The 16,226-nt window shown below is 38.1% G+C and overlaps 1 protein-coding gene across 5 annotated transcripts in view; it reads right to left on the bottom strand.

Moving 5' to 3' along the window:
- The window catches only part of DNAJC1 (DnaJ heat shock protein family (Hsp40) member C1), a 239,673-nt gene that overhangs the window by 125,322 nt on the left and 98,125 nt on the right, over nt 1-16,226 (bottom strand). For all 5 annotated transcript variants that reach the window (XM_074001181.1, XM_005564782.5, XM_074001182.1 and 2 more), the window contains one exon: nt 14,659-14,749. In XM_074001181.1, the coding sequence (XP_073857282.1) occupies nt 14,659-14,749 (91 nt within the window). The remainder of the gene's footprint in view (nt 1-14,658; nt 14,750-16,226) is intronic.

Below are 16,226 nucleotides of genomic sequence, written 5' to 3' on the forward strand. Positions count from 1 at the left end.
AGTAAGTGGTGCTGGGATAACTGGCTAGCCATATGCAGAAGATTGAAACTGGATCTTTTCTTTACACCATATACAAAAAACTAAAGATGGAGTAAAGACTTAAACATAAAACCCAACTATAAAAACCCTGGAAGACAACATAGGCAATAGCATCCTGGATGTAGGAATGGGCAAAGATTTCATGACAAAGACACCAAAAGCAATTGAACCAAAAGCAAAAATTGACAATTGAGATTTAAACTTAAGAGCTTCTGCACAGCATAAAGAAACGATCAACAGAGTAAACAGACAACCTACAGAATGGAAGAAAATTTTTGAAAACTTTGCATGTGACAAAAGGTCTAATATCCAGGATCTATAAGGAACTTAAATAAATTTACAAGAGAAAAACAACCCCATTAAAAAGTGGACAAATGACATAAACAGACACTTTTCAAAAGAAGACATCCATGCAGCCAACAAGCATATGAAAAAAAGCTCCATATCACTGATTATTAGAGAAATGAAAATCAAAACCACAATGAGATACCATCTCAATCCAGTCAGAATGACTATTACTAAAAGGCCAAAAAATAACAGATGATGCCAAGGTTGTGGAGAAAAGGGAACACCTATACACTGTTGGTGGGAGTGAAAATTAGTTCAACCATTATGGAAGACAGTATGGTGATTCCTCAAAGAGCTAAAAGCAGAACTACTATTTAACCTAGCAATATCATTACTGAATATATACTCAGAGGAGTGTAAATCATTCTACCATAAAGACACATGCACACAAATGTTCACTGCAGCACTATTCACAATAGCAAAGACATGGAATCAACCTGAATGCCCATCAATGACCAATCTGATAAAGAAAATATGGTACATATGCTCCATGGGATACTATGCAGCCATAAAATGTGGTACATATACACCATGGAATACTATGCAGTCATAAAAAAGAATGAGATCATGTCTTTTGCAGAAACATGGATGGAGCTGGAGGCTGTTATCCTTAGCAAACTAAAGCAAGAACAGAAAACCAAATACCATATGTTTTCACTTAAAAGTGCGAGCTAAATGATGAAAACTTATGAGCACAAAGAAGGAAACAACAGACACTGAGGTCTACTTGAGGTTAGAGGGTGGGAGGAGGGAGAGGAGTATAAATGATAACTATTGGGTACTGGGCTTAATATGTGGGTGATTAATCCGTACAACAAGTTCCTGTGACATGAGTTTACCTATGTAAGCTTTTTTAAAAGCTTATTTATTTATGTAGTTTTTAAACTTTTAGGTTCACATGTTCCCCTGAACCTAAAAGTTTAAAAACTACATAAATAAATAAGCTTTAAAAAAGTCGTTTTACAAAGTGTATTAGTTCATTCTCACAATGCTAGAAATAACTGAGACTGGGTAACTTATAAAGAAAAGAGGTTTAAGTGGCTCACAGCTCTGCAGGTTGTACAGGAAGGGTGACTGCTTCTGCCTCTGGGGAGGCAGTTCAGGAAGCTTTCAATCATGGCAGAAGGCAAAAGGAGAACAGGTGTCTTACACGGCAGGGGCAGAAACAAAAGAGAGAGAGAGGGAGGAGGTGTCACACACTTTTAAACAAGCAGATCTTATGAGAACTCATTGTCTCAAGAAGAACACCAAGGGGATTTGCTAAACCATTCATGAGAAATTGCCCCCATGATCCAATCACCTCTCACCAGGCCCTACCTCCAATACTGGTGATTATATTTCGACATGAGATTTGGGTGGAGGCACAGATCCCAACCATATGAGAAATTAATATAAAACTTCCATTTCAGAAAAAATGGAGAACTTTTCCACACTCGTCTCACTAAGAATTATAAAAAAGATAAAAGAGTAAACAAGTTATTTGTTTACTCATCTTAAATTAACCATTATATATAAAACAAACACAAGAAGAATTTGAAAGTTAGAGAGAAAGCTGACCAGCTAGGTACTGCAGGGCTCAAGAATACCCAGAGTGGTCAGTTCTATGAGTTTTTCTTGTGTTTCTTACATATCTCAGATTTGGTGCTGCAGAAACTAGCAACCCAGAAACACTAACAGGCACAGACACACATATACGGGCAAAACAAAAACAACAGCCTGCTCTCTCTAGCTAAAGGACCAAAAAAGAGACAGCACAGGCATTTATCTTTTGTCTAAAAGATAAAGCTTTTAGACAATAACCACTCTAATTCAGGCAAACAAGACAGAAAGTAGTGTCACCCCCATCCCACCACTCACCATGACAGCAAAGACTAATGGGAAACCTAGGCTTCTGCCATTGGCAGCCTGTAATGAGGCACCCAACCTCCCCACCAGGGGGATGAGAGAGAGAAGGGCTAAAAGATAAGGTGGATCTTCCTCCTGCTAATAAAGTCAGTAGAGACTATATAGGTATCACCAAGTTGGCCAGGCTGGTCTTGAACTCCTGAACCTCCATATCCACCCAGAAGTAATAGGTGTCTCTCGCTCTACCAGACAGTGTGGTTACAGAGGAAGTCTAGTGAGCTGGTGTGGTGGCTCACACCTGTAATCTCAGCACTTTGGGAGGCTGAGGGGGCTGGATGACTGGAGGTCAGGAGTTCAAGACCAGCCTGGCCAACATGGTGAAACCTTGTTTCTACTAAAAACATGAAAATTAGCTGGGTGTGGTGGTGTGTGCCTGTAATCCCAGCTACCAGGGAGCCTGAGGCAGGAGAACGCTTGAATCTGGGAGGCAGAGGTTGCAGTGAGCCGAGGTTGCGCCAATGCACTCCAGCCTGGACCAAACAATGAGACTTCATCTCAAACCAAACAAAACAAAACAAAAACAGAAGCCTAGTGAAGAATCAGGGCTTTCACAACTGCCCAATGGTAGCAAAACCATCCCCACATAATGTCAGTGGAGGCCAAGTGGGCTGCAGTAAGTAGGTATTGCTGCTCCTCTTCCTAGACAGCGTGTTATCAGTGGAGGTCGAGGCAAGCAGGAATACCCATACCCACTTGAGAATCCACAAACACTCCGTTCCTCATCTGTCAAACAGACCACATAGGAAACCTGGACTTCAATTCTATCTAGCAGTAACAGGCAACACTGCCCCTTCCATGGCTAGAGTATTGCCAAAGAAGACCAGGTAAAACAGAAGACTTAAATAAGGTCCAAAGTTTCATAATACCCCTAAATGTCCAAATTTAAATAAAAAATCAGTTGTTACACCAAGAATCAAGAATGCCTCAATTTGAATGAGAAAAGGTAACAGATGCCAAGAAGATAAAAGGGATATTTAAATTCCTTGGTGCCAGGCCTCTGAGTCCAAGCTAAGCCATCATAGCCCTTGTGACCTGCACGTATACATCCAGATGTCCTGAAGCAACTGAAGGTCCACAAAAGAAGTGAAAATAGCCTTAACTGATGACATTCCACCACTGTAATTTGTTTCTGCCCCACCGTAACTGATCAATGTAGTTTGTAATCTCCCCCACCTTTAAGAAGGTTCTTTGTAATTCTCCACATCCTTGAGAATGTACTTTGTGAGATCCACCCCCTGTCCGCAAAACATTGCTCCTAACTCCACCGCCTATCCCAAAACCTATAAGAACTAATGATAATCTACCACCCTTTGCTGACTCCTTTTTCGGACTCAGCCTGCCTGCACCCAGGTGAAATAAACAGCCATATTGCTCACACAAAGCCTGTTTGGAGGTCTCTTCACACGGACGCGTGAGACACTTGGCTGGGCGTGGTGGCTCACATCTGTAATCCCAGCACTTTGGGAGGCCGAGGTGGGCAGATTATCTCAGGTCAGGAGTTCGAGACCAGCCTGACCCACAAGGTGAAATCCTGTCTCTACTAAAAATGCAAAAATTAGCCGGGCGTGGTGGTGTGCACCTGTAATCCCAGCTACTTGGGAGGCTGAGGCACGAAAATCACTTGAACCCAGGAGGGGGAGGTTGCAGTGAGCCAAGACGGTACCATTGCATTCCAGCCTGGGCAACAGAGTGAGACTCCATCTCAAAAAAGTAAATAAATAATTACTTGATTGAGCTATTAAAGCAGCCATGTAATAATGATATGACAAGCAATAATGAACATTCTTGAAACAAATAAATAAAAAGTTTCAGCAAAAACAAATAGAAGACATACAGAAGAACCAAATGGAAATGTCAGAGCTGATGTGTAGTACACTAACTGAAGTTAAAAACTTAATGGATGGGCTCAACAGCAGAATGAAGCAAACAGGGAAAAGAATCAGTGAATTTGAGGATAGAAAAACATTTTAAATTGCCTAATCTGAAAAACAAAGTAGACAAAACAAAACAAACAAACAAACAAACAAAAAACTAAAAACACAGCCCTGGAAAGTTTTGGGACTCTGAACAGCAACTTAAAAGCAGCAACAGAGAAACAAGACCTTATCTGTAGTAGAAATAGCATTCAAATGACAGTGTATTTCTCACCCCAAACCATGGAGGCCAGAAGGAAGTGGCACAGCATTTTTCAAATGTTGAAAGAAAATAACTGCTATACCTGAAATCAATATCCTGTAACAATATCTTACCGGAATGAAGGGGAAGCCAAGACATCCTGAGATGAAGGAAAACAAAAAGAATTCGTCACCAGTGGACCTATCCTGCAATAATGGCTAAAGGAAGCTCTATAAACGGAAAATCATAAAAGAAAATATATTGGACAACCAGGAAAGAAGAAAGGACAAAAGAATAAAAATATGAGTAAACACAATAGACTTTCCTCCTGCTCTTGAGTTTTCTAATTATGTATGACGGTTAAATCAAAATTATAACCTTCAGTGTTATAGAGAAAATACTAAAGACAATGATACTATAAACAAGGAAGGTAAAGGGATTTAAGGGGAGGTAAGGTTTTTACATGTCAAAATAGCAAAAATCTGACACCAGTAGACTGTGATATGTTATGTATATATAACATTATACCTATTATACCCACTAAAAAGTGATACAAAGAAATATAGTTTAAAAAAAAACCATAAATAAATTAAAGTGGCATTCTAAAAAAATGTTGAGCCACAGGAAGGCAGAAAGAAAACAGAGAAATGATAATGAGAGAGAAAAAATAGAAAATAAAAAATATAATAGCAGACTTAAGCCCTAACATATCAATCACTATATGAAATGTAAATGGTTTAAATACACAAATTGTCTATTTAACACACACACACACACACACAGTCTTTTGTCTTTTTTACATATATATGCTATTTATAACAGAGAAATGCTATCTGTAATAGAGAAAACAGAGAAATGATAATGAGAGAGAAAAAATAGAAAATAATAAAATGGCAGACTTAAGCCCTAAGAGATCAATCACTATATTAAATGTAAACAGTGCAAATACACAAACTGTCTATTTAATACACATACACAAACATATACACATATGGTTTTTCATCTTTTTTACATATATATGCTATCTATAGCAAACTCATTTCAAATATAACAATATGGGCAGGTTGAAAGTGCCACGATTGGAAAGATATACCATACAAACATTAATCAAAAGAAAGCAGAAGTAGTTATACTAGTATCAGGTAAGGTAAAGTAGACTATAAGGCAAAAACAAATTACCAGGAATGAAGAGAGACATTATATAATGATAAAAAGATCCACCAAGATGGCATAGCAATCCTAAATGTGTATGCACCAAACAACAGAGCTGCAAAACATGTGAAACAAAAACTGACAGAACTTAAGACAAATTTATAAATACAGTAAAAAATTCCAATACCCCCTCTCAATAATTAATAGCATAACTAAATCGGCAAAGATATACAACTCAACAATGCCATCAGCCAACTGGATCTAACTGGCATTTATAGAACACTCCAATTCACCACAGCAGAATACACATTCTTTTCAAATGTCCATGGAATATATGCCAAGATGGATCATATCTTGGGCCATAAAACAGATCTGAACAAACTTAAAGGAATTTAACTCATACAGAGTGTGCTTCCTAATGAAAAGGGAATCAAACTACCAATGTTTAATAGAAATATAACAAAAAGGGCCCTGAACATTTGGAAACTGAACAATATACTTTTAAATAATGAATGAAAGAGGAAATCTCAAGAAAAAAAATACTGAGCTGAGTCAAATAAAAATGTATCAAAATATGTGGCCAAGCGCGCTGGCTCACGCCTGTAATTCCAGCACTTTGGAATGCCAAGGTGGGTGGATCACTTGAGGTCAGGAGTTCAAGACCAGCCTGGGCCAACATGGTAAAACCTTATCTTTACTAAAAATAAAAAAATAAGCCAGGCATGGTGGCACATGCTGTAATCCCAACTACTCAGGAGGCTGAGGTGGGAGAATTGCTTGAACCTGGGGGGCAGAGGTTGTAGTGAGCCTAGACCGCACCACTGCACTTCAGCCTGGGCAACAGAGTGGAGTTCTGTTTGACATTCTGCCAAAAAAAAGAAAAAAAAAGAAAAATCAAAATATGTGAGACACAGCCAAAGCAGTGCTGAGAGGGAAATGTATAGCATTAAATGCCGACATTAGAAAAGAGAAAAAGTCTCAAATTAATAATCTAAACTTCCACATCAAGAAACTATAAAAAGAAGATCAAAACAATCCAAAAGCAAACAGAAGGAAAGAAGTAATCAAAACAAGAGCAGAAATCAATGAAATTGAAAACAAAAACCATAGAGAAAATCAACTAAACAAAAAAACTGGTCCTTTGAAAAGATCAACATCTGGCAAATCTGACAAAGGAAACAGAAGACAAAAGTTACCTATATTAAAAATGTGAAATCACTACAGGGCATACAGACATCAAAAGGACAAAAAGCAAATATTAGGAACAACTCTAGATACATGTATTTGACAACTTAGATGAAAAAGACCAATTGCTCAAAAAACACAAACTATCTCAACTCACTCATGAAATAGATAAATGAAACATGAAATATATTTAAATAGCTCTATAACTATAAATCAAATTTAATTTATTTTAATACTCCAAAGAAAGAAATATTCAGGCTCAGATGATCTCACCAGAGAATTCTGCCAAACATTTCAAGAATTAATACCAGTGTTAGACATTCTCTTTCAGAAAACAGAAAAGGAAGGCTGGGCACGACGGCTCATGCCTATAATCCCAATACTTAGGGAGGCCAAGGCAGGTGGATCACTTCAGGTCACGAGTTTGAGACCAGCCTGGCCAACATGGTGAAACCCCATCTCTACTGAAAATACAAAAATTAGCCAGGCATGGTTGTGGGCGCCTGTAATCCCAGCTACTTGGGAGGCTAAGGCAAGAGAATCACTTGAACCTGGGAGGCGGAGGTTGCAGTGAGCCAAGATTGCATGATTGCACTCCAGTCTGGGCAAGAAGAGCAAAGCTCTGTTTTTCAAAAGAAAAAAAAAATAGAAGAGGAGAGAAAACTTCCTATTTCATTATATGAAGCTGGTATTACCAATAGCAAGGTCATACAAAGACAGTGCAAAAAGAGAAAGCTAATGCTATGGTTTGAACATTTGTGTCCCTTCCAAAATTCATGTTGAAACAGTCTCATAGAGGTGGAGCCTTTGGAAAGTGATTATGTCATAAGGGCTCCTCCCTCATAAATAGGATTAAAGGCCTTATAAAAGAGGCTTCACACAGCATTCTGTCCCCTTTCTTCTTCTATCTCTTCTGCCATGTGAGGACACAGCATTCATCTCCTGTAGAGGATGCAGCAACAAGGTGCCATCTTGGAAACAGAGACCAGGGCCTCATCAGATACTAAACTTGCTGGTACCTTGGATCTTGGACTTCTCAGACTCCAGAACTGTAAGAATAAATTTCTGTTGATCATAAATTACCCAGTCTCAGGTATTTTGTATAGCAGCACAAAATAAACTAAAATAGAAAGTAATCCTGAGAACTGGTGGTGCTACTATACCAAATACCTGAAAATGTAGAAGTGGTTTTGAAATTGAGTAATGGGTAGAAGAAGCCAGAACAGCTCTGAAGTGCATGCTAAAGCATTAAGCATGCTTCCAGTGAGAGCTCTGAAGAAGAGGAGAACTGTAGAGAAACCCTCAGTCATCTTAGAGATGATCTAAGTGGTTGTGATCAGAATACTGGTACAAATATGGACAGTAAAGGCCATTCTGATAAGGCTTTAGTTGGAAATGAGGAGCAGTTTATTGGAAACTGGAAGAAGCGCCACCCTTGCTGTAAAGTGGCAATGAACTTGGCTGAATTGTGTTTTGGGTCCTATTACTTTGAGGAAGGCAGAACTTAAGAGCAATGGGCTAGGATATTTTGTGGATGACACCTCTATCTCTAAGAAAATTGTTCAGGATGCTTCATGGCTTCTCTTGACTACTCATAGTAAAATGCAAGAAGAGAGAAAAAAATTAAATATAAAATTTATAATTAAAAGGAAAGCAGAAGTTAAAGATTTAAAAAATTCTCAGCCTGGTCAGGTTTTAAAGTATGCTTGAAGAAGAATGCCAACGGTGTGGCCAAGCAAACATTTCATAAGGAGATTTAATATGAATAGAAGGAAGACAGATGCTATTCATCAAGACGATAGAAGAATGACTGCAAAGGTATTTTGGAGATTATCTGTGCTGCCCTTCTCATAGCAGGCTCAGAGCACCAGGTCCTTGAGGGCAGAACAGTTTCAAAAAAGGGGCCCAAAACACTTGTGAAACCATGGGGCTTGTTGCTCAGGATGTCTCATTTCTTTTCCGTGCATTCAGATACAATGCTCCTCAGCCGCCTCAGGTACGGCTCACGCAGGCCATGGTGCATCTCAGGCCACCACTTCAGGGGGCACAAGCAGTAAGCCTTGGTGACATCCATGTGGTGCTAACTCTGCAGGTGCACAAAGTGTGTGAGTTGTGGAGATATGTCTACCTAGATTTCAATGGATGTCTCATAGAGCCTCAGCGCCCAGGCAAAGAACTGCCACAAAGGTGGCGCCACCAGAGACAACCCCAACTAGGGCCATGCCCTGTGGAGCCATAGGAGTAGGGACCCCACTAAGACCTCAGAACTGCAGAGCCACCAGCATGCAACTAGCCTGGGAGAGCTTGCAGACATGAGACTCCAGCCTGTGATAGCTGTTCCGTGGGCTGTGACCAGCAAAATTATAGTGCTGGGGTTGCCCAGAGCCTTGGGGACCCAACCTCTACTCTCGTGTATCTGGAAGATGAAACATGAAGTCAAACTTGATTATTCTCAGGCCTCAAAAATTAATGGTGTTTGCCATATTGGGTTTTCAACTTGGGGACTGTTGCCCCTTTATTCTTTCCCATTTCTCCCTCTTGGCATGACAATATCAATCTTATGCCTGTCCCATCATTATAATCTGGAAGCATATAACTTGTTTGATTTCACAGGTTCACAGGTAGAGGGGAATTGGCCTCAGAATGAATTGTACCTTGAGTCTCACCCATATCTGATTTAGATTATATTTAGATAAGACTATAGACCTTAAACTTTAAAGTTGATGCTGGAATGAGTTAAGGCTTTGGGGGCTATTGGTATGTAATTAATATGTTTTGTATGTGAAAAGGATATAAATTTTGGAGGGGGGTGGTCAGGAGTGAAATGCTATGGTTTGAATGCTTGAGTCCTTCCAAAATTTATGTTGAAGCAACCTCCAATGCAATAATATTAAGAGGAAAAGGCCATTGGGAGGTGATGAGAGACCTTCCCTCTTGAAAAAATTAAGACTCTTACAAAAGAGACTTCACACAGCATTCAGCCCCTTTTCCCCTTCTGTTCCCTGTGAGGACACGCGTTTGTGCCCTCCAGAGGATGTAACAACAAGGTGCCATCTTGGAAACAGACAGAAACCTTCGCCAGACACCAAACCTACTGATGCCCCGATCTTGGACTCCCCGGCATCAAGAAGAGTGAGAATTAAATTTCTGTTCATTATAAATGAGCCAGTCTCAAGCTATTTCCCAGGTATTTTGTTACAGCAGCACAAATGGACAATGATAATTACAGACCAATATCTCTCATGAATATAGATGTAAAACTCTTTAACAAAATAGTAGCAAATAGAATTCAACAATAAGAACTATACACCATGTCCACGTGGTGTTTATTCCAAGTACGCATAGTTGGTTCAATATTCAAAATCCAATAATGTAATCTATCGTATTAATATACCAAAAAAGAAATATCACATAATCACAATTATTGATGCAGGAAAAAAACACTTCACAAAATTCAATACCCCGTCATGATTTCTAAAAATGCTCAGAAAACTAGGAATAGAGGGAAACTTTATCAACTTCATGTACAGCAGGGGTCCTCAAGCCCTGGGCCATGGACTGGTATCAGTCCATACGTGTTAGGAACCAGACCTCATAGCAGGAGGTGAGCGGCAGGAGGGCAAGCATTACTGCCTGAGCTCTGCTTCGTGGCAGATCAGCAGCGGCATTAAATTCTCATAGGATCTAAGTTGCACACTCCTTATGAGAATCTAACTACAGTTTCATCACAAAACCATCCCCCACTGCCACCAGGTCCATGGAAAAATTTGTCTTCCACAAAATCAGTCCCTTATATATTGAATATATATACTTATGTATTTATATACTTATATGATTTGAAATATTAAGGGAATTGTAAATTTATATTTGAGTTGTATGATTTTAAAATTTCACACTTTCATTGGTATTCAAATATCCTAGGATATTATACTGTACCTTAGGTAAAAGTACCTAGGATAAAATACTATATTCTTTAGATGTTATTTGCCTATATATAAACTGTTTTGGAACGAGGGCTCCTATTAGATTTTAGGTTTTATAATATAAAATGGCATAAGGTACAGAGATTCTATTAGGTCATGTTTTCAGATATGCTGGAGCTAGTGATTGGTTATATGTCTTTGCATAAGTTATCTCAGAGAGTATGCTCCCATCCGTGAGCACCCTATGTTACCACAGGCAAAGTGTTCTAACCTAAACTGTGGCTACTCTTCTTCAATCTATTTTTTCTTCTTCCCTACCAACCCCCAAATCAACTACTTTCTTCATGAACCTGAGTTTTCTAGAAAATCACTCTTCCTTTAGTCTTAAGGAAGGTGACTAAACTTTCTCATCCTGCCACGCTAAAAAGTCACATTCTGTCCCCCACTTTCTCACTGAGTGCTTCATCTTACAGGGTGTCCCTGAGGCACCCCTACTTCAATCCCTTTCTGGGGCATGCAACAAGGACCACAAAACAAGAAAAACATAACTAATGTTGGGAACTATTTCTCCATATTTAAAGGAAGTACTTGGCAGCAGCGTTTTGATTAATTTTGGTTTTGTTTTAAAATCATATAAGGTACAAAGAAAGGGGTCAAGGAAATAATCAAGTTTACTTCTATACTTTCCTTTCCTTGTCTATTCAAATTGTGACCTTTACAATTTCTTTATAAAGTAAGTCAAACATGTCTTTTTCTCATTCATGATATGGGCTGTTTTAGTACACATAATTCACTTTCATTAATTTAGAATGAAACATATGATTAGAGAATGTGCAAAAAAATCATTAACCCTCAAAAGTCTAATATTTGTAAGTATTCAACTTATTTAAACCTAAACTACAAAATTGATTAAAGGTTTATAATAAGTGCCCCAAATTTCCCAAACATATATCAATATTTCTTTTGCATAAAGACTTCTCAGAAGGATATTTATTTTTAAGAAATCACCCTTTTCACTGCCCCCCCATATCTAAAATACCATTTTAATAAGACTATTGCACCCTACTTGAAGTAGTTGTAGTGCAGCCCTCAGAGAATACTGCACAATCTAAGCAGTAAAGCAGATGAGGGCAGATTAGCAATTAGGTCATGAAAAACAGGCAGCATAAAACAGCTATTGCTAATCTACATGAGATGCATTTACTCAATTAAGTAGATGGAAATGTTATTATGAACTTGATATTCTGATGATGGTCTTTAAAATTAAGAAGGATGGGGCAAATGAAATGCACACTGGGGGATTTGGGGCCTTTATGTATTAATTCTAAAGTATACAATGCAGAATACTGTAATGAAGTTAACAAAATTAATTAAAATATTCTTTGCATGTAACCATTAGAGACTACATTAAAAAATACATGACAGTCTGACATTGTTAACAGTAAATGTGACTGTTCTTTAACATTCTTAATGTTGATACCATCGCCTTTTCTAAATATACCACTGATAAAGGCAGCATGCAAGATAACAGTCTTCTTATTCAGAGCATGGTATGAGGATTGTTTTTAATATGCTTTCTGGTATTCACTTATTCCACTCTGAGTTTCAATAACTGATAAGCTAGTGATGAATTTTCAAATGTTACACATTTGTGTAAAGTGAAGACTGTTACACATTTTCACTTTCAGATATTTACATATTTTTTAGCTTGTGATTTTTACAAAATCAGACGATGACAAAATTAAAAGAGACATTTTGTTTTTGAGATGGAGTCTTGCTCTGTCACCCAGGTTGGAGCTCAGTGGCATGATCTCGATGTACAGAAACGTCTGCCTCCCAGGTTCAAGTGATTCTCCTGCCTCAGCCTCCTGAGCAGTGGGGATTACAGGCACCCACCACCACGCCCAGCTAATTTTTGTATTTTTAGTAGAGATGGGGTTTCACCATGTTGTCCAGGCTGGTCTCGAACTCCTGACCTCCAGTGATCCGCCCATCCTGGCTTCCCAAAATGCTGGGATTACAGGTATGAGCCACTGTGCCCAGCCAAGAAGAAACTATTAAATATGTTTGAGAATTATATAAAACTCTTAAGCAGAACAAAAGTCATTGAACAATTCTGGAAAAATAGTTAACTCCAAAATGAGCTTTTGTATAGTGATAAACACTTCATGTTTAACCTCTAATTTCAGAAAGGGTAGTGTATATACTTAGTCTTGTTACTGTTAAAGAATTCTAACACATCTACCAAAATTACAACAATTAAGTTTTTTAACAAAAAATTACATAGAAATGATAAGCTGTGTCTATGAGAGCAATGAAATGTAGTGTATTTATGTTGCCACTAGGTAAATTTTGGATTAATTTTATATTCTTCTCTTTTCTTTTTTCTTCTTTTTGAGATGGAGTTTCACCCTTGTCACCCAGGCTGGAGTGCAATGGCGTGATCTCGGCTCACTGCAATCTCCACCTCCCAGGTTCAAGTGATTCTACTGCCTCGGCCTCCCGAGTAGATGGGATTATAGGTGTCCACCACCACACATGGCTAATTTTTGTATTTTTAGTAGAGACGGGGTTTTGCCACATTGGCCAGGCTCGTCTCAAACTCCTGACCTCAGGTGATCTGCCTGCCTCGGCCTCCCAAAGTGCTGAGATTACAGGCATGAGCGATGGCGCCTGGCCGATAGTCTTCTCTTCTCTTACAATTGTAATTTTTCTTCTTCTTGTGATTAGTCTGAAAAGACTTAGCAATTGTTATGTACCAATTTTTCCTAAAATAACAATTACATAAAAATGACAGAGTTTCACTTGCACACTCCTACTTCTTAACACACATGTCAATCTTGGTATGTAATAATCCTCTATCATTCTAACTCCTTCTTCTTAACAGAAGTCTACTTTAAACAATTATATAGTTGATGTGAATATTATTTTGTATTTGTAAGTATTGAAACTTTTTGAATTAAATAATGTGCTTCTCGAGATGGTGTTTTATACGGCTACGTGCTCAGTGGATGCTCATTAATATTCATGGCATTACATGAATTCATACATCCATCCATTTACCGAACATTTATTATGTGCCAGGACCCTGTTTGATGTTGCAGACACAAAGATGAACGGTCTCTGTTCTAAAGCTGTCCAGACACCTGAAGGATTGTGACAGACTGAAAAATGACCCCCTAAAATGACCACACCCAAACCCCTAGAACCTGGGACATAACAGTGAACAAAACAGATAAAGACCTTATCCTTACGGAGCTTACATTCTACTGGGGATGGGGGGTGGGGTGGAAATCAGATGGTAAACAAAACTAACATATAAATTAAAGTAGTATTAAGTGCTTGGAATAAAAATAAAGAAATGCAAAGAGACAGAGCATATATGTGTGGGAGCCAAGAGGTAGAGAAGGCAAAAATAGACAAAAGGACTGGAGCTGAGAAAACACCTTTTTAAATAATATATTCAACTTTTCCTAAAATCAGCAAGAACTGTCTTTGTGTTCAATGGAAGATTTCTTTTCAACATACTGATAATTTATACAAAGTTGTTCACACTATATAACAATACTGCAAATGAAACAAAACCTTTCAAAACAAAAATCATTGGTATTTTCAGGTTTCCTAACTACAACTGTTACACAGCAAGTTGGGTGATTAACTGGTTAAACTAGCACTAAATATCAATTGTAATTAAAATACTGAAGTATTTTAGGGCTTTGCAGACTTTGGATGCCCCCGGATTTGAGGAGTTACATGACTCAAGCTGATTTTATCCTTCCTTCTGATACCAAACTTTGGGTGGTAAAGTAATGCTATAACGTAGCATGTTCCATGTCAAACACATTAAGTACAAGTGCCTCCACTAGGGAGTGGGGAAAAAAAAAAAAAAAGAAAACCAGAAAATTTAATTACTGCTGAATTTAAAAGATAATTTACATTTAAATCATTAATTTTATATGATATTGTTAAAATACTAATGTTTAAAACTCACTTTGAAGTGTTTCAAGTTCAGTTCTAGTCAGTGCATCTTCCTTTTCCTTCAATCTTGTTTCTTTATATTTAGCATAAAACTGCCCAGCATCCTTAAAAAAAAAAGGGCATACATAAATTAGCATAAAAATCAGTGTGCTTCAATAATATTTTCCATATAACTTAATTTTAAAGCATTATATTCATTTTATAGCTTTTCTTTTTGTTTTCAGATTTTATGATGAGTAGAAATTAAACATTTGTCTATGATTTTTCTCTCCTGGAGAGCCAGTTACGACAAGAAATTCTGAGTATAATTTTAAACTATTTTTTCTCTCAGATACGGAAAGGAGGTATCCTCTTCCTGTTTTCTTCCATTGTATGCTATTTTCTTTCTTTCTTTTTTTTTTTTTTTGAGATGGAGTCTCGCTCTGTCTCCCAGGCTGGAGTGCGGTGGCGCGATCTTGGCTCACTGCAAGCTCCACCTCCCAGGTTCATGCCATTCTCCTGCTTCAACCTCCTGAGTAGCTGGGACTACAGGCGCCCACCACCATGACCGACTAATTTTTTTAAAAAATATTTTTAGTAGAGACGGGGTTTCATCGTGTTAGCAAGGATGGTCTTGATCTCTTGACCTTGTGATCCCGCCTCGGCCTCTCAAAGTGTTGGGATTACAGGCGTGAGCCACTGCACCCGGCCAGCTATTTTCATAATATACTGTTGCATGTACAAAGAGCAGAAAAACTCATTTGCTGAACTGATTTGGCATAGTAATTTATATTACTGTGACTAACAAAGTACTACTGCTATTTTCATATTAGCCCTTTAACTACAATAGATATTCAGAATTATTTTCAAATCTGATTATAAAACTTATATGCACATGTATATAAAAGTGAAAGTTGCCACTCCTCCTTCTACCAACCTTAGAGACCAGTATAAAAACCATTACCATGAAGTCTTGAGGATTGAGGACTGAGGATACATACTGCATACATACACTTAGGTGTCAAAATACAGTGACCGAAGTCTCAATGAGTGGCACACAGCTAAGGCTTTAGTGGTGTACCAAAAAAAAAAAAAAAAAAAATAGGTCTTAAATAATGACATACACAAAAATAAACAAGTTGATGCTCTAGGCATATGAGATCCTGACAATGAAAATAAACAAAACAGATCTTTTACCACACTCCTTGGCTCAAACCGCAGATATTTTATAGGAATACCACTTGTATAACAGCTACCAGCCCACACTGTGCTTCCATGTCTGTGCAATTGCTTTGCCCTCTGCCTATAATATTGTGCTTCCCTGGCATTATTCTGATGAACTCTTATTAATCCTTGAAAACCCATTCAAGACCCATCTCCTTTGCAAGTTTTTCTGACCTTCTCTGGCAGTGTAATTCTCCCTTGTATACTACCTTTTGTATTTAAACATGTCTATAACTGCTTTGTATCATGTTATATTCTCTTCCAGATGAGAAATTGAGATAGGAATACTTACATGCCCAGAGCACAGTATCTGCCATTAAGCAGGTACTCAGTAAGTAAGTATTTACTGAATTGAACTAGACTGAAATATATGAGAAA

Source organism: Macaca fascicularis, chromosome 9, assembly GCF_037993035.2.
Source record: "Macaca fascicularis isolate 582-1 chromosome 9, T2T-MFA8v1.1".
Lineage (NCBI taxonomy): Eukaryota > Metazoa > Chordata > Mammalia > Primates > Cercopithecidae > Macaca > Macaca fascicularis.